Source organism: Numenius arquata, chromosome 16, assembly GCF_964106895.1.
Source record: "Numenius arquata chromosome 16, bNumArq3.hap1.1, whole genome shotgun sequence".
NCBI lineage: Eukaryota > Metazoa > Chordata > Aves > Charadriiformes > Scolopacidae > Numenius > Numenius arquata.
The window spans coordinates 14,541,018-14,566,640 of NC_133591.1; the positions used below are offsets into that span (position 1 = coordinate 14,541,018).

Genomic DNA, 25,623 nt, shown 5'->3' on the forward strand with positions numbered 1-25,623 from the left:
CATGGCACCCACTGCCAATTTGGGGTACAGACAGAGCCCCCCCAGGGACCCAGCACCCACAGGGTGACATCCCGCAGCAGTGACACCCACCAAGGACCCAGCACTCACACAGTGACACCCTGCTGACAGTGACACCCCCTGGAACCCAGCACCCACAGCAGTGTCACCCCAAGGACCCAGCACCCATATGGTGACATCCTCTGGCAATGAACCCCCCCCAAGGACCCAGCACCCACATGGTGACACCCCCGGCAGTGTCATCCCAAAGACCCAGCACCTACAGGGTGACACCCCCCGGGCAGTGACCCCCAGGGACCCAGCACTGGCACAGTGACACCCCCCCAGCAGTGTCACCCCAAGGACCCAGCACCTGCATGGTGACACCCCCCCAGCTGTGTCATCCCAAGGATCCAGCACCCACACGGTGACACCCTGCTGGCAGTGACCCCTCCAGGGAAGCAGCACCCACACAGTGACACCCCCTGGCAGTGTCATCTCAAGGACCCAGCACCCACATGGTGACACCCCAATAAAATTGTCACCCATGCCCCCCAAAGGACCCAGCACCCACACGGTGACATCCCCCTGGCAGTGACCCCCCCAGGGACCCAGCACCCACATGGTGACACCCAAATGAAATTGTCACACACACACCCCCCAGTGACCCAGCATCTACATGGTGACACCTCCTGCTAGTGACCGCCCCCCCCCCGGGATCCAGCACCTGCACAGTGACTTCCTCCCAGCAGTATCACCCCAAGGACCCAGCACCCACACGGCGACACCCCCCGGCAGTGTCACCTCAAGGACCCAGCTCCTACACGGTGACATTCCCCTGGCAGTGACCCCCCCAGGGACCCAGAACAGTGACAGCCCCCCCAGCTGTGTCAGCCCAAAGACCCAGCACCCACACGGTGATACCCCCAGCAGTGACCCCCCCAGGGACCCAGCACCCACACGGTGATACCCCCAAGCAGTCACCCCCCCCCAGGGACCCAGCACCCACACGGTGACACCCCCCCGGCAGTGTCACCTCAAGGACCCAGCTCCTACACGGTGACATTCCCCTGGCAGTGACCCCCCCAGGGACCCAGAACAGTGTCAGCCCCCCCAGCTGTGTCACCCCAAAGACCCAGCACCCACACGGTGATACCCCCAAGCAGTGACACCCCCCCCCAGGGACCCAGCACCCACACGGTGACCCACCCTGCTGGCAGTGACCCCCCCCCCAGCACCTGCACAGTGACCCCCCCCAGGGACCCAGCACGCAACGGTAACCCCAGCTTGGGGACAGTCCCTTGTGCCACCCATCTGTGACAACGCATCCCCCCTCCCCGGGATGTCCCCGTGCCTCAGTTTCCCCATGACTAGACCGGGAGAGGGGGGGCGGGGGGTGTACTTTTCCCACGCCGGTGGTCTCTGCTCCAGGGGGGATGGGCGGGCAACCCCGCGGTGGGTGAGTGACCACCTGCGGCTGGCGCCAGGGTGCCGGTGGCCCGGTGGGCAGGGGGCCAGCCCACCCGAGCTCGCCCGTCGCCGCGTGCCCGCGCGCTGGGGCTGGCTCGCTCGGGCGCAGGTGGGGGAGCCACGGGCGGCGAGAAAAAACAACCCCCGAAGAGGAAAAAGGAAGAAGCCACGGACAAGAAGCCGGGGAGGAGGAGGAGGAGGAGGAGGAGGAGGAGGAGGCCGGTGCTGGTAGGACGGTGGATTGAGGGGGGGGGGGGGTTGTTCAGGGCGCACTCCGGGGGGGCACCCGTTGTGGGCCCCCCCCCCCCCCCTCCTCCAATCCATGGACTCGTAGACGCGCTCGCCCCGAAGTTCTCCGGCATGGCCAAAATCACCTCCCTGCACTGCCGGGTGCTGGAGGGGAAGGACCTGCCCGCCAAGGACGTGTGAGTGGCTCCGGGGGGGGCTCTCAGCCTCCCCCCTCCTTCCCCCCCCCCCCCCCCCAATTTCCCCCGCCTCCCCACCCCCTACCCTGGGAGATGTTGAGGGAGGGGGAGGGCTGGGTGTCCTGGGTGCTCCGCTCTCCCTGTGGTTTTGGGGGTCCCTGCTTGCACCCCGTGCGTCAAAGGGGGGGGGTGTCTGGGGGTGGCAGGGGACCACCAGCCCCCTCAGTCCGCCCCCCCCCCGCCAGAGCTGCATAAGCCTCCCCAATACCTTGCAGGGTGGGGATGGGGTGTCTCCCCACAGCTGTGGGGAGCACTGGGGGGGCGGCACAGCTCCCCGCACCCCCACATACCTGCTGGGCACCTGCACCCTAAGAGGGGGGAGGCTGAGCGGGGAGGGGGGGAGCAGGGACACCCCCTGCCTGCTCCTGCCCCACAGTGTAGCTGGTAGCCCCGGGCTCCTCCGGATGTGCCAGCCTGGCACTGCCAGCCGCTCCCAGGGCCAGGCAGCCTGGGATGGCTGTGGGCAGCGGGGGGTCCCTGCCTCAGTTTCCCCACCCAGTGGGGAGGTCCGCCACGCTGGGGGCTGGGGCGGGGGCTGGGGCGGGGGCTGGGGGTCACCTCCCTTGCCCCACTCGGGATCTGGTTCCTTGCAAAAGTGTCCCCCGTCACCCCCTGACTCCAGCAGCTGGGGATTTGGGGTCCCAGCATCGCCCCAGGCACAGGGGGCTGGCATCCCTGGGGGCTGGTCCCCTGCAGTGGGGAAGGGGCTTTGCAGGGGACCCGGTGGCAGAGCCCCCGATCCGGTCCCCGTCCCCCTCTGTCCCCTCCTCCCCTGCAGAAGGGGTTAAGCCGGGGACGGGCCCTGGGCCAGGCTGGTGTCACCCTGACACAGCGGGTTGGTTGCCAGCAGAAAATCGGGCTTGGCCCTGCTGCTGGCAGGACACCAGTAGCCACGGGTGTGGGGGGCACGGGGAGGCAGGGGGGTGGCACAGTGGGGTCCCCCAGCTCGAGGAGCACCGGGAAAAGGTGTTGTCCCCATGCCGGTGTCAGCTGCGGGGTCGGGCTGAGACCGAGCAACTCATCTCACCCTCTGGGGCCAGTGGGGTTTGAAGTGATGCTCGGATCCATCCTCGTGAACTGCCCCCCCCCCTTCCCCGAGGATGGGTGGGACCCCCAAACATGGGGGCTGACCCACATCCCCTACCCAGATCCGGCTCCAGCGATCCCTACTGCGTGGTCAAGGTGGACAACGAGGTGGTGGCCAGGTACGGGTTGGGGGGGGACACGGTGCCACCCCGGGGAGGGGTACTCTCCTTTGGGGGTGCAGCCACCTCTCCCGTCACCGCCAGGACGGCCACGGTGTGGAAGAGCCTGAACCCTTTTTGGGGTGAGGAGTACACCCTGCGCCTGCCCCGCGGCTTCCGCAGCCTCGCCGTCTACGTGCTGGATGAAGACACCATCGGGTAAGGGGGACAGCGGGGACAGGGGGGTGGGCTGGCACCCTGAGGGGGTGGCCTGTCCCCCTGGGTGGCCTCAGCGCCCGCCGTGTCTCTGCCCTCGCAGGCAGGACGACGTTATCGGCAAGGTCTCGCTCAGCCGCCAGCAGATCTCGGCTGAGCCGCGGGGTGAGCTGGGGGGGGACACGGCAGGGGGTTTTGTGGGGGGGACAGTGGGGTCCTGTCACCGTGGGGTGGCCCACCCTGTCCCCCTCGGCAGGCGTTGACAGCTGGCTCAGCCTGGGCCCCGTGGACCCCGACGAGGAGGTGCAGGGTGAGATCCACCTGGAGCTGCGGGTCCCCGAGCAGGGCCACCCGCGGGTGCTGCGGTGTCACCTCATCGAGGCCAGGTAGAGGAGGGGGGGGGGACGATGGGGGGGTGCGACCACCCCGGGGGTCTTATTTTCAGCTGGTGGTGTCTGGGTGGAGGGAGGGGATGGGGGACAACTGTGGCACAGGGCTCATCCTCCCCTCACTGTGTCCTGCTTGGGGACATCGATGACGCCAACACTCGTGTGGCGATGCTGTGGGGTCTCAGCAGGGAATGGGCTGCCTCGGGCACTGCCAGCCCTGCCCTGGGGACAGGGGGACAAAGGGCAGAGCTGGGTGGCCCTCTCGGTTGCCTGGGGATGGTCCCCATCAGACCAGCTGCTTTTTGTGCCATGTTTCTCCCCTTTGGCTCCAAAACAGGGGGAAACTGAGGCACAGCCCGTGCTCCGGTGTGTGTACATACGTGTGCGCGCGCGTGCATGTGTGTCTGCATGCGTGTGCCCACATGCGCGGCTGCCAGACGGCAGGCTGCTGGCAGCGGAGCAGGCAGCATCCCGCTGCCATGGCAACCGAAGCGGGTACCAAGGCAACGGGATGGCCATGGGGACATCCAGGAGGGACAGCAGAGCCCCCCCCCCCTCACCCCCTGCTGTGCCATTTGGCCCCCAGGGACTGGAGGAGGAAGGGATTGGGGGTGGGAGCACTGGGGAATGGGGTCCCACTCTCACCAGTGTCCCCCCAGCACCCCACGGGTACCCGGTGTGCTCAGGCGGGCTGGGGGAAAAGGGGGGAAATGGGGGTGGCAGGGACCATGCTGGCACGGGGGGGGGTCCCCTGCCCGCTGTGTCCCCCCCTGACCCCCACCTCCCCACAGGGACCTGGCCCCCCGGGACCCCTCGGGCACCTCGGACCCCTTCGCCCGGGTGTCGTGCTGTGGGCACACGTTGGAGACGGCCGTGAGTCGGGGTGCTGGGTGCTGGGACCCAGAGGCTCGGGATCCTCGTCCCCCCGCAGCCACCGCGGTGTCCCCGTCCCCAGCAGGTGATTAAGAAAACCCGTTTCCCGCACTGGGACGAGGTGCTGGAGTTGGAGCTGGCGGAGGGCGAGCCGGGGGAGGCAGTACTGAGCGTGGAGGTGTGGGACTGGGACATCGTGGGCAAGAACGACTTCTTGGGACGGGTGAGGACCTCTGGGCCTGGGGGAACCTCCCCACCCCCATTGCCTCCTCGTGCTTGGGGTCTGGGAGACTATGGGTCAGGACCCACGGGGATGGGGGCACGTGGACCCCCTGAGCCCGGGGCAGTGCCGCATCCGGACCCCCTGCATGTCCTGGGCTCTCCCCCGAGGAGGGGTCCCAGCCGGTGGGGGAAGCAGGGTGCACCACAGGGTACAGACCCTCCTGTGGCCCCCCCCAGGTTGAGTTCCCCCTGGACACCATCTGCACGACCCCCACCAAGGGCTGGTTCCAGCTCCTGCCCTTCCCCAGCACCGCCGAGAACATCGGGTGAGTGCGGGCAGTGGGGCCAGGGAAAGTGGGGTGGCCCCCCCATCCCAGCCGGGAAGGAGCCGGGGTGATGGGGGGCAGTGGGTGCAGGATCCAGCTGAGCCCCTCCCATGTCGTTGCAGGGGGCAACTGGGTGCCCTGCGGCTGACGGTGAGGCTGGTGGAGGACAGGGTCCTGCCCCCCCACTACTACCAGCCCCTCATCCAGCTCCTCACCGAGCCCATCCTCTGCCCAGACCAGGTGGGTGCTGCGAGGTGGGGGGCGGCTGGGGACCACCCAGGTCCCCACCCACAGCGTGGGGACCTTGCTGTGCCCACCCTGCCCTCCCCATAGCCCCCCGCTGGCACAGCCCTTGCCATCCTGGAGGAGGTGACCTCAGGGGAGAGCCGGCAGGACGTGGCCACCAAGCTGGTGAAGATCTTCTTGGGGCAGGGGCTGGCTGTGCCCCTCCTGGACTATCTCACCACCCGCGAGCTGGCCAGGACCAGTAAGTGCCAGGGGCAGGGGCACCATCTGCACCCCTCCCAGCCAGGAAACTGGGATGCCAGGTTCCCCCCAAACCTTCATGGGGAGAAGAGTGGGGCCACCAAGACGGAGGCAGGAAAGGTGCCACGTGTCCCTGGGGTTGGGCACACCAGGGATGGCTGGGGCATTGCCCTGTGTCCATCTCGCCATGGCCTCTTCCCTCTTCCAGCGGACCCCAACACCCTCTTCCGCTCCAACTCGCTGGCCTCCAAGTCTGTGGAGCAGTTCATGAAGGTGAGCATGGGAGGTGACACCAGCCAGGTCCCCTCTGCGCCCTCCCGCGATGGCATCGGGGCACAGAGCTGGCTTGTGTCCCCAGCAGGGCATCTGTGGACAGTCTGGGGACAAAGATGGAGATTTCCCATCCCTTGCAGGTGGTGGGGCTGCCCTACTTGCACGAGGTCCTGAAGCCGGTGGTGAACCGCATCTTCGAGGAGAAGAAGTACGTGGAGCTGGATCCCGGCAAGATGGAGCTGAGCCGCAGCAGGCGAGTGCAGGGGACGGCTGGGATGACCTCAATGGCTTTTTGGCCAACTTGGGGTGGTCCGTTCCTGGGCATGGGGTGCCCCCTGACCCAGCGGTGTCCCTGCAGGAGGATCTCCTTCAAGGGGTCCCTGTCGGAGTCCCAGGTGCGGGAGAGCAGCCTGGAGCTGCTGCAGGGCTACCTGGGGGACATCGTTGATGCCATCGTGGGCTCGGTGGAGAAGTGTCCCCTCCTCATGAGGGTGGCCTTCAAGCAGCTCCGCAGGCGGGTGGAGGAGCGGTTCCCCTCGGCGCAGCATGAGGTGGGGCAGGTAGCGGATGCCGTTGGGGGTCCACACGCCACCGGGACCACCGCCCCAAGCCCTGAGGTATCCCTGTCCCCGGCCAGGAGGTGCGGTACTTCTCCATCAGTGGGTTTCTTTTCCTCCGCTTCTTCGCCCCCGCCGTCCTCACCCCGAAGCTCTTCAGCCTCCGGGAGCAACACGCTGACCCCCGCACCGGCCGCACGCTCCTGCTGCTCGCCAAGGTGTGGGGGACCCAGGGAGGGACGGGGACCTGGGGGAGGGATGAGGATCTTGGGGAGGGATGAGAATGCTGGGGTAGGGATGGGGGACCCTAGGGAGTGATGGGGACACTGGGGAGGGAGGGGGATGCTGTGGAGGGATGGAGATCCATGGGGTAGGATGGGCACATGGGAGGGATGGGGACCTTGGGGAGAGATGGGGGACCCTGGGGAGGAATGGGGATCCTTGGGGGGCAATGGTGACACTGGGGAGGGATGGGGACCTTGGGGAGGGAGGGGGATGCTGTGGAGGGATGGAGATCCTTTGGGTGGGATGGGGACCTTGGGGAGGGACAGAGACCCTTGGGAAAAGATGGGGACCCTGGGAAGAGATGGGGACGTTGGGGAAGGCCAGGGATCCTAGGGAGGGGTGGGGACCCTGGGAAGGGACAGGGGTCTCAAGGAGGGATGGGGAGCTCAGGGAGGGACAGGGACTCCAGACAGGGACCCCAGAAATGACAGAGGCTTCAGGGAGGGATGCAGAGCCTGTGGAGAAATGGGCACCCATTAAGGGAAGGGGATGCCAGGGAGGGATTGGGACCCCAGAAAGACAGGGAGACTCTGGGGTGGAGCAGGGACACTGGGGAGGGATGGAGAACCTGGGAAGGAATCCCAGAGGGGGACAGGAACTCAGGAGAGGGATGGGGACCCCAAGGAATGATAGGGACGCCAAGGAGGGCAGAGCCATTCCTGCCCCCATGCCATATGCCATGGGCTGGCTCCGTCCCATGCTGCTCGAGGCCAGCCCTGCCTGTCACCGGGCCGTGCCACCACGCGTCAGGCACAGCACAGGAGCCATCCTGGGCCAGCAGTTGGGTCCCATCACCCCTCGGGCTGTTCCTCTTCTCCACTTTCCACCCCAATTCCCAAGCCCCTAGGGTTCAGGGGAGCAGCCAGAGGGGACACTGGGGAGGGTTGGGGACCACCAGGAGAGATGGAGACCCCTGGGAAAAGATGGGGACCCTGGGAAGAGATGAGGACCTTGGGGAAGGACAGGGACCCTGGGGAGGGACAGGGTTGTCAAAGAGGGATGGGGACCTTGGGGAGGGACAGGAACTGTTGAGGGGCAATAGGGACACTGTGGAGGGACAGGGAGCCTTTGGGAGGGATGGGGACACTGGGGAGCGATGGAGACCCTTGGGGTGGAATGGGGATACTGGGGAGGGTTGGGAAACTTGGGGAGGGACGGGGACCTTGGGGAAGGACAGGGACCCTGGGGAGGGACAGGGTTCTCAAAGACGGATGGGGACCCTTGGGGTGGGATGCAGACACCAGGGAGGGACAGGAACCCTTGGGGAGGGATGGGGACACTGGGAGGGACAGGGGTCTCAAAGAATGATGGGGACCCTTGGGGAGGGATGGGGACACTGGGAGGGACAGGGGTCTCAAAGAATGATGGGGACCCTTGGGGAGGGATGGGGACCCTTGGAATGAGATGGGGACCCTTGGGGGGCAATGGGGACACTGGGGAGGCATGGAGACTCTTGGGGTGGGATGGAGACACTGGGGAGGGACAGGGGTCTCAAAGAATGATGGGGACCCTTGGGGAGGGATGGGGACACTGGGGAGAGATGGAGACCCTTGGGATGGGATGGGGACCCTTGGAATGAGATGGGGACCCTTGGGGGGCAATGGGGACACTGGGGAGGGATGGAGACCCTTGGGATGGGATGGGGACCCTTGGGGTGGGATGGAGACACTGGGGAGGGACGGGGACCTTGGGGAAGGACGGGGGCCCTGGGGAGGGACGGGGGTCTCAAGGAGGGATGAGGACCCTTGGGGCGGGATGGGGGACACTGAGGAGGGATTCTCCACTTTCCACCCCAATTCCCAAGCCCCCACGGTTCAGGGGAGCAGCCAGAGGTGGGTGGTGTCCCCTGCAACCCCCACGCCATGGTTGGGGGGGGACACAGCAGCGTGAGTCCTCCCCTGTGTGGGGCAGGCGCTGCAGAGCATCGGCAACCTGGGGCTGCAGCTGGGGCAGGGCAAGGAGCCATGGATGGCTCCGCTGCACGCCGTCCTGCTGCCCAGTGTCACCCGCGTCAAAGCCTTCCTGGACAGACTGGTCGCGGTGGAGAACGCTGAGGGTGAGCGGGCACCACGGGGGACACAGGGGGTGGCATCATCCCTGCTGTCCCCAACATCCTGGGAGCATTCCCGGGGAGGGGAACCCGCTCGGTGCCATGAGGATGCTCCCAGGGTGGCCGGGGACGGGCATCTTCGGGCTGGGGGTGGTGGTGACACTTGAGGTGACACCGCTGCCTCCTTGTCTGGCTGTGCCATGGTCACAGCGGGTGAGGGGCAGGTGCCACCAGCGCTTCTCAACCCCTCGGCCACCATCAAGGAGGGGTACCTGCACACCCGCACGGCGGGGGGGGCCACCCTGCTGCCCCGCTTCGCCTTTAAGAAAAGGTACTTCTGGCTCAGCGCCGAGGCCCTGACCTACTCCAAGTCCCCCGAGTGGCAGGTGGGTGCCCCCCCATCACCCCCCCACACACACCCACCCCACGGCGGGTACCCCCGGGGGAGGGTCCGCGGGGGTGCAGTGAGCTGGGGGTGTGTTTCGGGGTTCCCCAGGTGCGCTGCTCCATCCCCGTGCCGCGGATGCGGGCGGTGGAGCGGGTGGACGAGGGCACCTTCCAGCACCCCCACGTCATGCAGATCGTGGCACAGGATGGCACCGGGCAGCTCCACACCACCTACATCCAGTGCAAGGTGGGTGCCCACCCCACCCCACCCCGGGCATCCCCCCGGAACCCTTTGCCCCAGTGCACCAGGAGCCCCCTCCCCATCATCCAGCCCATGTGGGGACACCCACAGGTTCCATGGGGACAATGGGAATGGTCCCAAATCCAGCTATACCCAGGCACCGGCTGTACTGGGAACACTGGGGTACCAGCCCCGGCTGTACTGGGGTCAAGGGGGTATCTGGGCTTTGGCTGCACTGGGAAAATTTGGGTATCCTGCCCTGGTTATACTGGGGTCACTGGGATACCAGCCCCAGCTGTACTGGGTTCACTGGAGTAGCAGCCCTGGGGTACTGGGATCGGTAGGGTTTCCAGCCATATCCATACTGGGGTCACTGGGGTACCAGCTCTGGGATACTGGGATCGGTAGGGTTTCCAGCCATATCCATACTGGGGTCACTGGGGTACCAGCTCTGGGATACTGGGATCGGTAGGGTTTCCAGCCATATCCATACTGGGGTCACTGGGGTACCAGCTCTGGGATACTGGGATCGGTAGGGTTTCCAGCCATATCCATACTGGGGTCACTGGGGTACCAGCCCTATCTATACTGGGGTCACTGGGGTCCCAGCCCTATTTGTATTAGGGTCACTGGGTATACTGGGATCTCTGGGGTATCCATCCATGTCTGTACTGGGTCACTGGGGTACCAGCCCTTTCTGTACTGGGATCACTGGGGTTCCAGCCCTACTCGTATTGGGGTCACTGGGGTACCAGCTCTGGGATACTGGGATCATGGGAGTGTCCAGCCATATTTGTACCAGAGTCACTGGGTTACCAGCTCTGGGATACTGGGGTATCCAGCCGTATCTGTACTGGTGCCACTGGGGTACCAGCTCTGGGATACTGGGATCACTGCGGTTTCCAGCCCTGTCTGTACTGGGGTTACTGAGGTACCAGCTCTTTCTGTACTAGGATCATGCAGTCCCAGCCCTATTTCTACTGGGATAACTGGGGTATTCAGCCATACCTATTCTGGGGTCACTGGGGTACCAACCCTTTCTGTACTGGGATCACTGGGTATCCAGCCATATCTGTACTGGGGTTTCTGGGGTCCCATCCCTATTTCTACTGGGGTCACTGGAGTACTGGCTCTGGGATACTGGGTTCCGTAGGGTTTCTGGCCATATCTGTACTGGGGTCACTGGGTTACCGGCCCTGGCTGTACTGGGATCACTGATGTTTCCAGCCATATCTTTTCTGGGGTTAATGGGGTACTGGCCCTTTCTGTACTGGGATCACTGAGGTCCTAGCCCTATTTGCACTGGGGTCACTGGGGTGCCCTGGTTCCCTTGGTGCCATCTCCCCACCAAGTCCTACCTGGGCAGCGTTGCCATCAATCAAGCTGTCACTCCCGGTCACGTGGCCCTGGTGCCCACCACCATCCCCAGTGGGTGACCCTGTCGCCCATACCCATGTCCACCCTCCTCCTCCTCCCCCCCGCCGGTGCCCGTGGGTGCCCGCTGAGGTGCCACCCTCCCTGCCTGTCCCCGCAGAGCGCCCAGGAGCTGTGGCAGTGGCTCTGGGCAGTGCGGCAGGCCAGCAGCGCCAACGAGGCCATGCTGCCCACTTGCCACCCGGGCACCTTCCGTGCCGGCCGCTGGACCTGCTGCCTGCAGCCCGCCTGCTCCGGTAAGGCCAGTGGGCACCCTGGGGTGGGGTGAGGGTCCCCCGGGAAGGGGGTGTGGGAGTCTCCCCATCACCTCCCCCACTACGGCTGCTGTCGTTGGCAGCGCCCGGGTGCAGCCGGACCCACAGCACGGTGGCGTTGGGCGAGTGGAGTGACCCCCTGGATCCCGCGGCGGCGGCGCAGACCCTCTACGGGCACCTCCGGAGGGCGGGGGTCCAGCTGCGGTGAGGTGGCCTCCCCGGCACGGGGGTCCCAGGGGACCCTAGGTGCTGGCGGGTTGGGTGGGAGCGTGCTGAGGGTCCCTCTCCCGCAGGGTGGCAGGGGCCGGGGGTCCCAAGGGCAGCGCGGAGTCCGAGCCCCCCGGCCCGGGGCAGGCAGGTAGGGGCAGCCCTGCTGCAGGGGGGGTGACAGGGACACTGCACCCCGGGGTGCTGCCGGGGGGGAACCCCGCGTGGGGCAGCTGGCACGTGTGGGCACACCTGCACGCGCATGCACACACTTGTACATGCATGCACAGATATGCACATGCATGCACACGCTTGCGTACATGCACATACTTGCACAAGCATGCACATGCCTGCACACACAAGCACATACTTGCACGGGCATGCACATGCATGTGCACAAACACATGCACAGGCATGCACATGGTTGTACACACATGCACATGCATGCACATGCATGCAGACACTTGCACATGCTTGCACACGCTTGCACACGCAAGCACATACTTGCACAGGCATGCACATGCATGTGCACAAACACATGCACAGGCGTGCACATGGTTGTACAAACATGCACATGCATGCACATGCATGCAGACACTTGCACACATGTGCACACGCATACACACACTACACATACTTGCACAGGCATGTACACGCATGCACGGACACACTTGCACCCACTTGCACATACATGGACACACATGCACAGACATGCACATGCTTGCACACGCATGCACACACGTACACCCCGTGCCCACAGGCAAGCACTCCGCTGGTTCCCTCCACCAGGGGACAGCAAATACACGCGGCCACGGCCACGGGGACACGGGGACACAGGCCCAGCGGGACACACATGCCCAGACACGCGCACACACGCGTGTGCAGAGGCATGGATGCACCCACACCTTGGCACCGCACACGGGTGCTCACAGCGCAGCCGGGAATGCAGCCTGGCACACGCACGCACACCCCACGGGTACACCCACACCCCCTCCCCGTTCCCCCCCCCCCACACACACACCCCCACGTACACGCACCCCCCGGCAGTGCCTGGCCGTGTGCATGGGTGGGGTGGGGAGGGTGGGGGGACATGGGGAGACATAGTGGGATGGAGAGTGGCGGTCCGGGGGTGGATGCTGCGGGGGGGTGCCGGAGATGGGTGTCATGGGTGGGTGCCGGGGGTGGGTGTCACGGGGGGGGCTCTGGGGATGAGTACCGGTGTTAGGTGCTGGGGGGGGGGGGGCGTATCTTGGGGGGCTGCTGGGTGTAGATGCCAATGGTGGGTGCCGAGGGGCTTTGCTGGGGGGGGGTGTGTGTGCTGCGGGTGGGTGCCAGAGATGGGTGTCACAGGTGGGTACCGGGGATAGGTGCCGGGGGAGGGGGTACCTGGGGGGATGAGATGGGTGTTGATGCCGCTGGGGGTACCGAGGGGGTTTGCTGGAGGGGGCGGGTGCTGCGGGTGGGTGCCGATGAGGGCTGTCACAGGTGGGTGCCGGGGAGGGGGTATCGGGGGGGGTTGGTGGAGGGGGGGTGGGGGGGTGGGTGCCGGAGATGGGTCTCACGGGTGGGTGCCGGGCGCTGACCCTGCCGGGGGGGCGCAGAGGGGCCGGTCGAGGGCCGGCTACAGGCGGTGCTGCGGGACCTGGACATCGCCCACGACGCCTTCGCTCGCCAGGACGGCGCCCCGAGCCCCCCCGAACCCCCAGTTCCCCCACCCGCCCCCGCCACTTGAGCGGCGGCGGGTGGGACTACATCTCCCAGCATGCCCTGCGTCTCACCGAGCACGGCCCCTCCCGCGCACGCCGCGACGCCTGCTGGGAAATGTAGTCCCCGACACCCACCCTCCTCCCGCTGCCCCCCGTCTCGGTGGGGCTTCATCTCCCGGGGCTGGGGGGAGGACCGTGTCCCGCGGGGGGGTCCCCGTGTTCGGGGACAGCGCGACTGTGTATCCCCCCACCCATACTTTGTCCACGGGGGTGCCGCAATTTCCCGCCCCCCCCCCACCTTGCATCCCCGCAAGGAGGGACTGACACCCACCCTCAGCGACACCCCACCGGGGGACCGATCCTGCGGCGATGCCACCCAGCACCCCGCGAGGTGCAGGGACCCCAGTGGGGACACGGTGGGGGACACTGGCCCGGCGCGGGGTGTATTCTGTAACACAGAGATGTACACATGGCACCGGCTGTACGCGGCTCCGTGGGGCAGCGGCGGGTGGCACGGGTGGCACGGGTGGCACAGGCGGCTGACGCGCAGAGAGGCCACGGGTAGAAAAAGAAAAGCACCAGCCCACGATGCTATCGCCACGGGACCGGGGCAAACTGGGACACAGGGAGGTGACAGGGGGACGCGCGGCGGGTGGCACCGGGTGGCCCAGGGAGGGGGGGAACGAGCCCACCCAGCAGGGCTGCAGCGTCGGCAGCGAAGCGGCGCGGGCGGCGGTGGCACGGGCAGGGACGCGGGGGTGAGGCGGCGGTGGGGAGCCCCTCACCCTTGCCTCAGTCCTTCAGGGTGGCCTCGGAGACGCCCTGGGCCAGCAGCTCGGCCAGGACGTTGTCCAGGTAGTTGGGATCGGGGTAGCCGTGGCCCGTCAGGTTGGAGCCGAACTCGGTCTTGTGGTGGATCTCGTTCCACACCACCGTGTCCGACTCCCCCGTGGTGTTGGAGGTGCCGATGGTGAAGATGAGCCGCCGGTCCCAGGCCACGATCAGTAGCTTCAGCACCTGGGGCGGGCGGGCACGGCCATCGCTCGCCCACCCGGCACCCCCAGCCCTCCTCCCACCCACCACGGCACGGCCCCAGCACCACAGGGTGCAGGGTTCAGCCCCAGCACGGTGCCCGCGTGGTGCCACCCTTCCCTGGGGCACATCCCAGACCCACCCCGGCACTGCTGCATCCTCCCCATCACGTCCCATTCTATCCCATCTCATTCCATCACTTCCCATCCCATCAACTCCTATTCTATCTCATCCTTCCCATTCTATTCCATCCCTTCCTATACCTTCTCTTCCAATCCCATCCTACCCTAACCCTTCCCATTCGCTTCCCTTCCCATCCCATCCCATCCCATCCCCGTCCTATCCCATCCCTTTCCATTCCATACCTTCCCATCCCATCTTCATCCCATCCCATCCCTTCCTGTCCCATTCCCATCCCCTTCCCAGCCCATTCCATCGTATTCCCTTCCCATCTCCATCACATCCCATCCTATCCCTTCCCTTCCTGTCCCATTCCCATCCCATCCCCTCCCATCCCCTTCCCTTCCCATCCCATTCCCATCCCCTTCCCATCCCATCCCATCTCATCCCATCCCTTCCTGTCCCATTCCCATCCCATCCCATCCCATCCCTTCCTGTCCTATTCCCATCCCATCCCGTCCCATTTCTATCCCTTTCTGTCCCATTCCCATCCCATCCCCTTCCCATTCTGTCCCACCCCACCCTATCCCACACCGGTTCCATCGGGAATGCCCACCTTCCTGCCCTTCTCGTTGTCGGGCAGGTAGCAGTGCCGTGGAAAGCCACGCGCCGTGAACTTCTTCCCGGGATTGGGGTGCTCTGGGCCCTGGACGGTAGGGCAACGGGGTGAGTGGGTGACAGGGTGGGGACACCCAGTCTGGCGAGTGTCCCGGTAGGGAGGGGGCGGACACAGGTTCCTCACCTGGATGCCAGTGGGAATGTCATAGACGATCCGGATGGTTTTGGAGTCGGTGTAACCCGGGAGGGAGTGGGGGATGAGGTGAAACTCCATCTTCCCGGGAGGCTGCGTGCCCGTCTTCTCCCCATAGATGGCCTTACAGGTGGGGCACTGCAGGCTGCCATCCTGCGTGGGCACCCAGGGGGGCATCAGGGACGGCACCCACCCCTCAGCACCCCCAGGTGTCCCCCCGGGGCGGGGGGGGATGTCCCAGCTCACCTTGTTGCCGTTGTTGTACATGGCCAGGAGGCAGAGGAGGTGGTACATGTGCCCGCACTTGCCCAGCTTGCCCACCAGCTCCGGCTTGATGCCCCTGTGGCTGAGGACGCCCTCGTAGCCGGAGGAGGTGACCAACCGCTCCATGCAGATGGTGCAGTCCTGACGGGCACAGGTTGACGGGCATCAGCACCCGGGTGGGATGCGGAGGTCACCCCTGGCTCTCTGCCCACCATGGGGGGCTGCCCGCCCCCTGCCCGAGCCCCGCGAACCTCCAGCAGCCCCGGTGCGAGCCCGTGGGCCGAGCTGCGGTGCCCGGGGGTGCCCGCTTACCTCATCCGGGGGGTTCTTCACCTTCTGGATGTAGCGGCGCACCACGTCCTCAGGGGTCTTGCCTGACATGGGCACAGGGGGGGATGACATCAGAGCCTGCCCGCGGTCCCCCCAGCACCCTGACACCTCTGCCACCGGGATGGGGACAGCTCGAGGAGGAGGGGCTGTGGGCATCACCCCAAAACCCTCAGGAAAACCCCTCGGGGGTCCCACCCCCCGTGGGCAGCAGCAGTGCCCGTGCCTCAGTTTCCCCTCTGGCATGGCAGAGGGGGCACGGGGGCACCGGCGGCTCCTTACTCTTTTTGAGATGTTTCTTTTTGGTTTTCCTGCAGATGCCGTTGACGCCGGGCACAGGTTTGATGTCGCTCTTGCTGACGGGCGGCGGGTGCAGGATGGGTTTGGGGGCGCGGGTCAGGCAGACGGGCAGCCCGGCGGCACACATGAGGATGCCCGTCATCCCTGCACCGGGGGGGGCAGGGAGGAGAAACGTGCTGTCCCTCTGTCCACCCAATGTCCGTCCATCCTTCCCACCGCCTGGCCGTGCCTCAGCCCCACACCCTGCTCCCCAGCCCCACGATGTCACCCCATGGTGGCAGGACGCCCCCCCTTACCTGCGAGGGCAGGATGGACGGGGCCAGTGCCATTCAGGTTCTTGACCGGGAGGGCTGGCACCCTGCACGGAGATGGGAGGGGAAGGGGTTCAGCCAGGCTGGCAGGGCTGGCACTGTCCCCTCCATGTCCCCAGGGCAGTGTCATCCCCATGGCACGCAGGGCAAGGTGTCCCCTTGCCAGATGAGGGGTTGCTGTCCCACCTCACGGGGCTGTCACCCAGTGCCACATGTCCATCCTGGGGTCCCAGTGGCGCTGGGGACATCCCCTCCTCCTTGACCCTCATCAGGATGTCCCCATGGCGATGCCTCATGTCCCGCTCTCCGCACGGGGACTGTCCCTGCCCCTTGGCACCTCACCCATCACCCTGGACACCGCTCCCATGCCCCAGGGAGACCCTCACCCCTCCAGGGCTGCCAGCACCAAGACCCCCAGGGCGATGGCACGGTGCCTCCCTGCCTGCTTGCACCCACTGACCCACGGCACCTCCTGGGTGCACCCGTGTGCGTACTCGTGTGTGCACCCGCGCGTGCAAGGCTGGGTGTGCAGCTGGGAGCGTGGGCAGATCCGGGTGGGAGGCGGGGGCCCGTATGCTGGTGTGTGCTGGTGTGGATGTGGCCGTGCCCACAGGTGGGGTGGATGGAGGGAGGGATGGAGAGAGGGGTGGATGGATGGACGGGAGAGGGATGGACAGATGGATGGACTGACAGATGTGTGGCTGGGCAAGTGGGTGGAAGGAGGGAAGGAGGGAGGAATGGATGGATGGATGGAGGGATGGAGTGATGAAGGGACAGAGGGATGAGTGGAGGGATGGAGGGATGGATGGAGGGAGGAATGGAGGAAGGGGTGGATTGATGGAAGGATGGAGGGAAGGATGGAGGGAAGGATGGATGGATGGATGGATGGATGGATGGATAGATGGATGGAGGGATAGAGGGATGGAGGGATGGAGGGAGGAATGGAGGAAGGGACAGAGAGAGGGATGGAGGGAGGGATGGACGGATGGATGGAGGGATGGATGAAGGGAGGGAGGTATAGAGAGAAGGAGGGAGGGATGAAGGGAGGAAGGTAGGGATGGTTGGATGGATGGACGGACGGAGGGAGGCAGGGAGGGAGGGAGAGAGGGATGGAATGGAGCATGCACTGGGACGAAGGATGAGCAAGAAAGCACATCAGAGAATCCCTACATGGTGCCCAAGCTCTCTCCTGCCCTCACCCCACTCTACCAGCAGCCCACAGAGAACCGCCCGCCCCTGCTGCCCGCTCCCGTCCACGTCCCGAATCCCACTGCCGGCTCACATCAACATCCCACTGTCCCAGCTCGGCAGCACAGACAGCATCCCCCGCCAGCAATGTCAACCCCCTCCCCAATCCCCAAAGCCCCCCCCATGCACACAACCATCACAGTGATGAGTTTGGCAGCACTCAGCCCCACACAAGGCATTTTCCCTCTGGTTCCCAAAGCTGCCCTGACCCACGCCAAGGCTGGGGCAGTGGTGGAGGACCCAACCCAGGTGCCCCCCTGGGGTCTTCCTGGCCCCCTCCTACCTGTCCATGAGGCTGTGCGGGATGGGGCCTGTGTGCCGGTACGGGGACGGAGACAGTGATGGGGACAGTGACGGGGACAGTGACGGGGACAGTGACGGGGACAGGGACTGCATGGCCCAGCGCCCAGCACACGGAAGCGAAAGCAGCACGTCAGCAGGGGAAGGAAACACACCAGGACCTGCCGGGGGCTCAGTGAACCTGCCTCCCCCTGTGCCCCCCAGCCCGGGGCCAGATCCTGCCCCCGTGGCAGGGATCTGTGAGGGATGGGACAGGCTCTCCCCTTGTCCCCCAGGGTGGCTTGCTGCAGCCCGGAGCACTCACTCACCTCTGGGGGGGCTCCAACCAAATACCCCAGGGCAGGATTTGGGCCAGTTCCCACCCAAGCGAGCGGAACTGGGGCTTTCCCACACCGGCAGGCTGCCAGCCGTGCCGTCACAGCCCGCTCGTCAGACCGGGCTTGGGGCCACGGCTGCTCCTGCCCGCCCTGCCTGCCCCTCAGCCCGTGACAAGAGCCCTGAGGGGACACTGGGTCAACCCACCGAGGGGTACGGCCACGGGGGTTTGGGTGCCAGGACAGGAACACCCACCAGGACATCCCACTGAGGGTCTGCCCCCTCCGCCCGCATCCCCTCGGTGAGTTATTGCCAACCGTGTAGGGGACATGTCTGTCGTCCCCACAACTGTGACCTCCCCAGAGACCTGAGCAGGGTCATACACCCCGTGCTGGCCAGCGAGGACACGAGTCCCCTGGGACCAGGCACTCCTCCTCCAGCTGGTGTGGCATGGCATGGCACAGTGTGGCATGGCATGTCATAGTGTGGCACGTCACGGCAGAGTGTGGCACGTCACGGCAGAGTGTGGCACGGCATGGCACACTGCACAAATCACCGCGGCCCTGCTGCAGGGGCAGGGATCCAGGGGACCATCCGGGACAAGCCAGCTGCTGGGGCTGTCCCTCCTGCCACCATGTCCCCAGGCTGGGGTGCCTGGGGCTGGAGGTGACACAGTGCCAGACGGGCCAGGGCTGCTTGTGCGAGGTGACAGCAGGGAACGAGGCACCTCCATCTCCCCTTTCCCCCAGCTCTGTGTGCCTGTGCCCACCTCGCCTGCCATCCCCACAGCCTCGGTGACACCACAGCCATCCCCTTTCCCAGGCCACCCTCCTCCAGCCAGCTTACCCGGGGGGGACGGTGGCCCGGGCACCGAGTCCGGACCCCCGCTGCGTGCCGGGCCGGTTGAGGTTGTTGAGCCCAGGCAGTGGCGCCCCGCTGGGCACGCTCTGGCTGGGAGCAAATGCTCCACCAGGCACCCGCAGCCCCTCGCCCTTGGCTGTGCCACCCGCCACCGCTGCCGTCCCCGTCGGCCATAGAGCCCCCCCGGCGAAGGTGCTGCTCTGGCGGACGGCACCCGGGTAGAGCTTGCGGCGTTGGGAAGCCAGGATGGCGTTGGAGGCGGCGCGGGTGCTGTTGACCAGCAGGCACTGAGGGCAGGAGCAGGGTGTCCCCGTGCTGGTCCCCACCGGCCACGACTGCGACTTGGGGATGGAGCCCATGGTGAGGGGATAGGCCAGGTCCATGCGACGCCGGAGCCGGCGCTTGCGTTGGGTTTGCCGGTTCATTTGGGACATGCTGCTGAAGTAGATGAGGTAGCAGAAGCCCAGGGAGGAGAGGTCCAGCCAGGGGTGCTGCTTCTCGTAGGCGTTCTGGATGGTGATGCAGATGTCCATGTCGTAAGGGGTCCAGGAGTTGTTGTCATTCTCCCACTCCCACACGATGCCCTTCCCCGGGGCCGAGGACGGGTCATAGAAGTTCCTCCGTACGGGGCGCATGGTCCCTGGGGAGACAGGGGGGGATTGAGCCCCCACAGGGCTCCAGCACCCCAGGATGCTGGTGGTGGGACCCATGCCCACACACACGTGTCTCCAGTTCCCAGCCCGGCACCCCACAGGGATGGGGATGCAGAAGCACTTTGGGGATGAAAGCAGCTGCTCTCCCCCTCCACAAAGCACCCCAGGGTGCAGAGGGGTGATGGCCACTGCTCCCCAACAGCCCCTGCCTCCCCCTCGGCCGAGCAGCAGTGGCGTGCGATGGATCGATTGGCGTGTCTGCAGGGCTACACCTCCCCGGGGACTCCTCAGGCTTCAACAACCCTCCATCAGCGGTGGCGGCTTGGCTGTCGGCCACGCTGCCGGCAGTCGGGATCACGGCCCCGGCCGCCGTGGGAAGGGCGATGCTGCTCAGCCCCCCCAGCACCTTTTTCCATCCCTCTGGTCCAGGCCCATATCCACCCTCCCTGGCCAGGATCCCCTCGCCATTCCCGGAGCATTTCCCGGTCAGGAGAGGTTTCCTGACAGCTGCTGTGGCTCCGGCCGGAGCTGGCAGTCACGGGAGCAAAGCGTCCCCTGTGCACGGCCAAATCCTGGCCCCTCGCTGCCTGTTTGTGACCGAGTTGGATGCTAAAGCCACACCTGAAGCTCCGCGGTGAGGGGAAGCATCACAGTCCCCTCCTTGAGCTGCAGCCCTGGCAGTGCCCCTGCAGCGCGGTGCCTTTCTATCTCCTCGCCAGCACCGTTTGCCCAGCCCGATTAACGATGCTAATAACGGTCATTAATCATCAGCCGCGGCAGGCAGCAGAGCCTGGGCCCAGCTGCCGGCTTGTGCTGAGGCAGCTCCGCCGGCGGCCCCGCGGGAGGGAAGCAGGGAGGATGCTCATCCCCCGGGGAACCGCTCGTCCTGCTGCCCGCTCCAGCCCCCATCCCCAATCCTGCTGCCGGCTCACGTCCACATCCCACCGCCCGCTCACGTCCACATCCCGCTCGCATCCGTGCCCTGCATCCCGCCTGTGTTTACATCCGCGCCTGCCTCCTTGCATCCGTGGCCCCCATCCTGCTGCCCGCTCATGCCCGCATCCCGCATCCCACTCACATCCATGTCCCACATCCCACTGGTCCTTGCAGCTGCCTGCATCCCACATCCCCCTGGTCCTTGCAACTGTATCCTGCATCCCACTGGTCCTTGCAAATGCATCCCATGTCCCGCTGCCCAACTGCAGCTGCATCCTGCATCCCACTGGTCCTTGCAGCTGCATCCCATGTCCCGCTGCCCAACTGCAGCTGCATCCTGCATCCCACTCACATCCATGTCCCACATCCCACTGGTCCTTGCAACTGCATCCTGCATCCCACTGGTCCTTGCAACTGCATCCCATGTCCCACTGACCAATTGCATCTGCATCCCACATCCTGCATCCCGCTCACATCCATGTCCCTCATCCCACTGGTCCTTGCAGCTGTATCCCGCATCCTGCCAGTCCTTGCAACTGCATCCCATGTCCCGCTGCCCAACTGCAGCTGCATCCTGCATCCCACATCCTACTCACATCCATGTCCCGCATTCCACTGGTCCTTGCAACCACATCCCACATCCCACTGCCCGCTCACATCCACACGCCGCATCCCGCTGCCGCGGAGCAGAGGAGGACAAAGGGAGGAGACCCCAGTATGTGGGCAGACGCAGCTCCGGGTCCCCGAGGGCCACCAGCTGCCCCCAGCCACACAGATCCTGTCCCCTCTACCGTTGCCGCAGGGCCGAGCCAGTGTCCCCAGGGCCACAGGGAGGGGATGCGCGTCCCCGCTGCTTGGAACGGGGTCACCTCATTTCACACCGTCACCGTTTTGTGAGGGTTTCTCCCGCCCCAGGAGTGGCACGGGCCAAGATCCCCCTCAATCCCCACCTCCTGCCCACCTTCCCTGTGTCCCCATGCCCTAGTGGGCACCCTCAGCATGAGGGACTCTCATGTCCCCGAGCACCACGGGACCCAAGAGACATCTGGCAGCCTCCAAACCTGGCTACCCCCAGGCCACATCCGAGGGCAGAGGCGATGGATGGAGGTGGATACAGGGATGGGGCACACAGAGATGACGATGCTGAGGATGATCTACGGGATGGGGTCAAACCGGTGGCCGTGTCCCCTGCGGTGACATCCCTGCTGCGAGCCTGAGGGGATGGCAAAGCCCCTCTCTCAGCACCCCTGTCCCCAAGCCCTGCTACCACAAGGGACCGTGGTACCTGGGGACATCCTGGGAAGAGACGTTTTGCTCCCGGGAGACATGTCACCCCCAAACCCAGCCGTGGTCCCACAATGGGCACATTGACACCCTTGGGAGCACCTGGCACCATGGCCATGGAACGTGATGCCAGGTGCCTGCCGTCACAGGATGGGTCCTGGCCAAAGCTGGCAGGAGCTGGCATGGGGACAACCAGGGTGTCCCAGTGGCACCCGCAGCCCCGAGTCAGCGTGGCCACGGCCGCCGGCACGACCTCGGTCGTGCCGGCGGCCGCGGCCACGCTGACTCGGGGCTGCGGGTGCCAAGTTGCCCCTTGCCAAGCCCGTGACTGGATGGAGACCAACTCAGAGCCAGGTTGATGTCCAAGGCAGGGTGGCAGGTCCCTGGCTTGGTCCCCGTCTTGGTCCCCAGCCCATTGCAGGAGCCACATCCACACGCAGGGTCATTCACCATCGCTAGTGACCAGGAATGGTGGCATCGGTGGCCGGGCATGGGGGGCATTGGCATGTTTGTGGGGAGATTGGGGGTGTCACATGGTGTGTGACAGGTCCCCTGCCTGCTCTGCCTGGCCTGGGGTCAGACCTTGCCCTTGGTAGCCCTATGCTTGCCGGCAAGCAGGAATGGCCAGGAAAGCACCCAAATCGGCGAGTCCCCAGTGGCACAGCCGGCACGTGCCAGTTTAATGGGTCATGCCGTGACGGGGACACATTTAATGGGGTCTGGGCTCAGTGCCGGCACGGGACCGGCTTTGATTTCCCCCGAGGACACATGGCCTGGATGTGTGCCGCAGCACGGCGCCGTCGGCAGGCAGGCAGCCACCGCCACAGCTGCATGGCTGCAACCAGCCCAGTACCCCACCACAGCTCCCAGTGCCCAAACTGGGGCCTCCCCAGTTCCTCGGAGACCCCGGATGCAGCAGTTCTGTGGGGCAGAGGGATGGCCAGAGTGACAGTGTGACACACCACCCAGCACAGCACCCCACGGAGGATGGAGGGACTTTGGGACATGTTCCTCCAGGGCATGGGTCCACGGTAGAGGGGGAAAGTGGGGAAGGGGAAAGGAAAGGCCAGGAAGAGCCTTGTGGGGTCCACAGGGGGACAGAGACCATCAGGAAGAGGGGATGAGAGGACAAGCAGGAGGGACAGATGAACGGAGAGGAGGGTGTGTGCAATGGGGTGGAAGGACAGATGGACAGGCAGATGGATGGATGGATGCAGGAATGAAGTGACAGACAAGTGGAGATACACTGGGAGGGATGGAGGATGGATGGATGGATGGATGGATGGATGGATGGATGGATGGATGGAATGAATGACAGACAAACGGATATGCAGTGAGATAGATGCATGGATGAATGGACAGATGGATGGAACAACAGGCAGATAAACAGATACACACTGAGGTGGATGGAAGGATGGAAGGATGTTCAAGGGCAGGTTGGACAGGGCTTTGAGCAACCTGGTCTGATGGGAGGTGTCCCTGCCCAGGTCAGGGAGGTCGGAACTGGATGGTCGTTAAGGTCCCTTCCAACCCAAACCATTCTATGATTCTATGATTTTCTGATGGAAAGATAGAGGTATGGAAGGATGGAGGTATGGAAGGATGGAAGGATGGAGGGATGGAAGGATGGATGGGTGGATAGATGGATGTTCCCGGCTCGACGCCAACCCCTTACCCGTGTCCTGCCGGAACTGGTGCATGGACTGGAGGTCAATGACATAGGGCGCCAGCTGGACGTCGACCTGGCCCAGCACCACGCTGCCACGGGCGTCCTCCTTCAGCACGTTCTCGATGTGGTGGCAAACGGCGGCCGAGTAGGGCCGCCAGCGCCCATGCTCGTTCAGCCATTCCCACACCACCACGCGGGCCAGGTTCTGTGGGGGGAAGCCCAGGCCACCGGAGGCCAGCATGGCCCCCGAGCCCTGCCGTGCCATGCTGGGGGGACGGTGGCTCAGCCCTGCGCCATGCCCCAGCACAGGGACGCTGGGCTCACCCGGAGCCCCTCCGAATCCTCCTCCTGGCTCCCGCCGGCTGCGGGCTCCAGAGCTCAGCAGAGCAAACGCTGCGGGGCTCTGCAGAGGCGGGCGCTGCCAGCCAGGTCCCCGAGGTCCCCGAACCGCCCGGTCCCGCTCTCCCAGGGCTGCGGTGCCGGGCTGGGGCCATCCATCACCCGGCACGTCTTCCTCGGCCCTTCCTCCTCCCCGCGGTGCTGGCAGGGCTCAGGCTCCAAAAAGCCACTGGGACCCCCCCGGGCTGCGTCGGCTCAAGGGTGGTTGGCAGCTGCTGGGGACATACAACCACGATGCTGTCCCCAAGATACCCCCTCCTCCTCTTCCTCCTCGTGTCCCGCCGCTCAGCCTATGTCCTCGGTGGCTCCACGGCTGTCCCCGCTGCCCAGCACGTCACCGGTGGCAAGCGAGGGGGGTGTCACCTGCAAAACAGGGTCACGGCACTGGTCACCCCTGGGTACCGTCACACGGGTGGCATTGGGGGACGGTCCCCATCACCCCTGCGGAGCCAGCGGACAGGGAGGCCGCTGTGCCCGCAGCCCTGGCAGCGTGGGCTGTCTGCCAGCCCCGGCTGGCTGCTGGCCTCCAACGTCACAGCGGGGACAAGGGGGACAAGGGGGGGACAAGCAACCCTGCTTACAGCCCTGGGAGGCTGACGGGGGTCTCATGAGGCTGAGGAGCCCCATGGCTCGCTGCCCAGGCGGTCTGGGTGCCGGGGAGCCTGCGGGCCCCCCAAGCCCGCTCCAGCCGCCGCTGATTTATGATCTGCACTGCAGGCATCGGGCTGGGGGTGATCCCCGGCCGCTCACCCCAGCCCCCCACTCCCTCATCCAGCCCCTCACTCACCCACAGCAACCCCCAGCCCCACGGAGGTGGGTGGGGGGCTGGAGGGGGGGTTGCTGCACAGCCAGCCGCACGGACACGGCCAGACACACACAGACACGCTGACACAGAGACGCACGCACGGGCACACGCGCTGGCACACACACAGCCGGTGACACAGACAGCGGGACCAAGACAGAGGGACAGACGGACACGGGGACCCACGGCAGCACAACAACACACCCCCCCCCCCCCGGGATGCACACACACACACCAACACAGGTGTGCACACACGCACCCTCACACCTCCATACGCGTGTGCACCCTCACACTCACCCAGCACCCGCCGTGACCCCGAGCACCGCCGGAGACAGAGGGACCCTCACCCCAACCCCGCTACCCCCTCGGGACCAGGCTGTGGGGGCGACCCCCGGTGCTAGCCTCCTCCCCACCCCCCGGGGCCCAGCTCCTCTCGGGGGGGGGGGGGGGGGGGGGGCGTTGGAAAGGCCAGGCCCGGCCCCCGGTGCACGGTCCCCCCGGTGCACAACAGCCCCCAGCCCCCCCCCGCTGCACGATATCCCCGGTGCACGACAGCCCCCAGCACCCCCCGCTGCACGGTGCCCCCCCCCCCGCCTCCTCCTCCGGTGCACGGCAACCCCCAGCTCCCCGTTGTACGGTGTGTCCCCCCCTCTCCCGCGCACGGTCCCTCCGCCGCCCCCCTCCCCGGAGCCGGCACCCCCCCCCGCCCCGCCATGGCCGCCGCCGCCCGGCATCCCTTACCTCCGGCAGCCGTAGCCGCAGCGGGACCCGCAGCCGCACCGGGAGCAGCGGCGGCGGCGGCGGCGGGCGCGGGGCCGGGCGGCGGCAGCGCTCCGCCAGCGCCAGGCAGCCACCGGCACCGGCGGCGGCGCGCACGGCCGCGCGGGTACCCGCACCGGGGACACGCGCCGGGGACCGGGCACACGCGCACCGGGGACACGCGCCGGGG

General features: G+C 66.0%; 2 protein-coding genes across 2 annotated transcripts; one reads left to right on the forward strand and one right to left on the reverse strand.

Moving 5' to 3' along the window:
* The first annotated feature begins 1,827 nt into the window (after nt 1–1,827).
* RASAL1 (RAS protein activator like 1) lies at nt 1,828–13,068 on the forward strand. The gene is made up of 21 exons (XM_074159310.1): nt 1,828–1,892; nt 3,101–3,157; nt 3,242–3,355; nt 3,456–3,517; nt 3,609–3,738; nt 4,533–4,614; nt 4,700–4,837; nt 5,074–5,162; nt 5,285–5,402; nt 5,496–5,649; nt 5,857–5,921; nt 6,062–6,174; nt 6,280–6,472; nt 6,559–6,696; nt 8,675–8,819; nt 9,024–9,199; nt 9,310–9,447; nt 10,976–11,111; nt 11,213–11,333; nt 11,423–11,487; nt 12,938–13,068. Exons 1-21 carry the CDS (start codon nt 1,828–1,830, stop codon nt 13,066–13,068), a joined length of 2,430 nt encoding a protein of 809 aa, XP_074015411.1.
* A 766-nt stretch (nt 13,069–13,834) lies between these two features.
* Nucleotides 13,835–23,738, reverse strand: DTX1 (deltex E3 ubiquitin ligase 1). Its single transcript, XM_074159544.1, has 9 exons — nt 23,480–23,738; nt 18,917–19,571; nt 16,193–16,254; nt 15,879–16,040; nt 15,582–15,643; nt 15,252–15,410; nt 14,997–15,158; nt 14,811–14,900; nt 13,835–14,059 (listed from the first exon to the last, which is right to left on the reverse strand). The coding sequence occupies exons 1-9, from the start codon at nt 23,736–23,738 to the stop codon at nt 13,835–13,837; spliced, it is 1,836 nt and encodes a 611-aa protein (XP_074015645.1).
* Between the last annotated feature and the right edge of the window lie 1,885 nt (nt 23,739–25,623).

What these genes read in the sequence shown, in the direction of transcription:
- DTX1 (XM_074159544.1), bottom strand. Translation starts at nt 23,738, where the DNA reads ATGGCACGGCAGGGCTCGGGGGCCATGCTGGCCTCCGGTGGCCTGGGC. An exon ending in CCAGTTCCGGCAGGACACGG is followed by an intron (nt 19,572 to 23,479) that starts GTAAGGGGTTGG and finishes CTGTCTCCCCAG; the next exon opens with GGACCATGCGCCCCGTACGG. An exon ending in TGAAGAACCCCCCGGATGAG is followed by an intron (nt 15,411 to 15,581) that starts GTAAGCGGGCAC and finishes TGTGCCCGTCAG; the next exon opens with GACTGCACCATCTGCATGGA.
- RASAL1 (XM_074159310.1), top strand. Translation starts at nt 1,828, where the DNA reads ATGGCCAAAATCACCTCCCTGCACTGCCGGGTGCTGGAGGGGAAGGAC. An exon ending in TGTCACCTCATCGAGGCCAG is followed by an intron (nt 3,739 to 4,532) that starts GTAGAGGAGGGG and finishes ACCTCCCCACAG; the next exon opens with GGACCTGGCCCCCCGGGACC. An exon ending in CGCGGTGGAGAACGCTGAGG is followed by an intron (nt 8,820 to 9,023) that starts GTGAGCGGGCAC and finishes CCATGGTCACAG; the next exon opens with CGGGTGAGGGGCAGGTGCCA.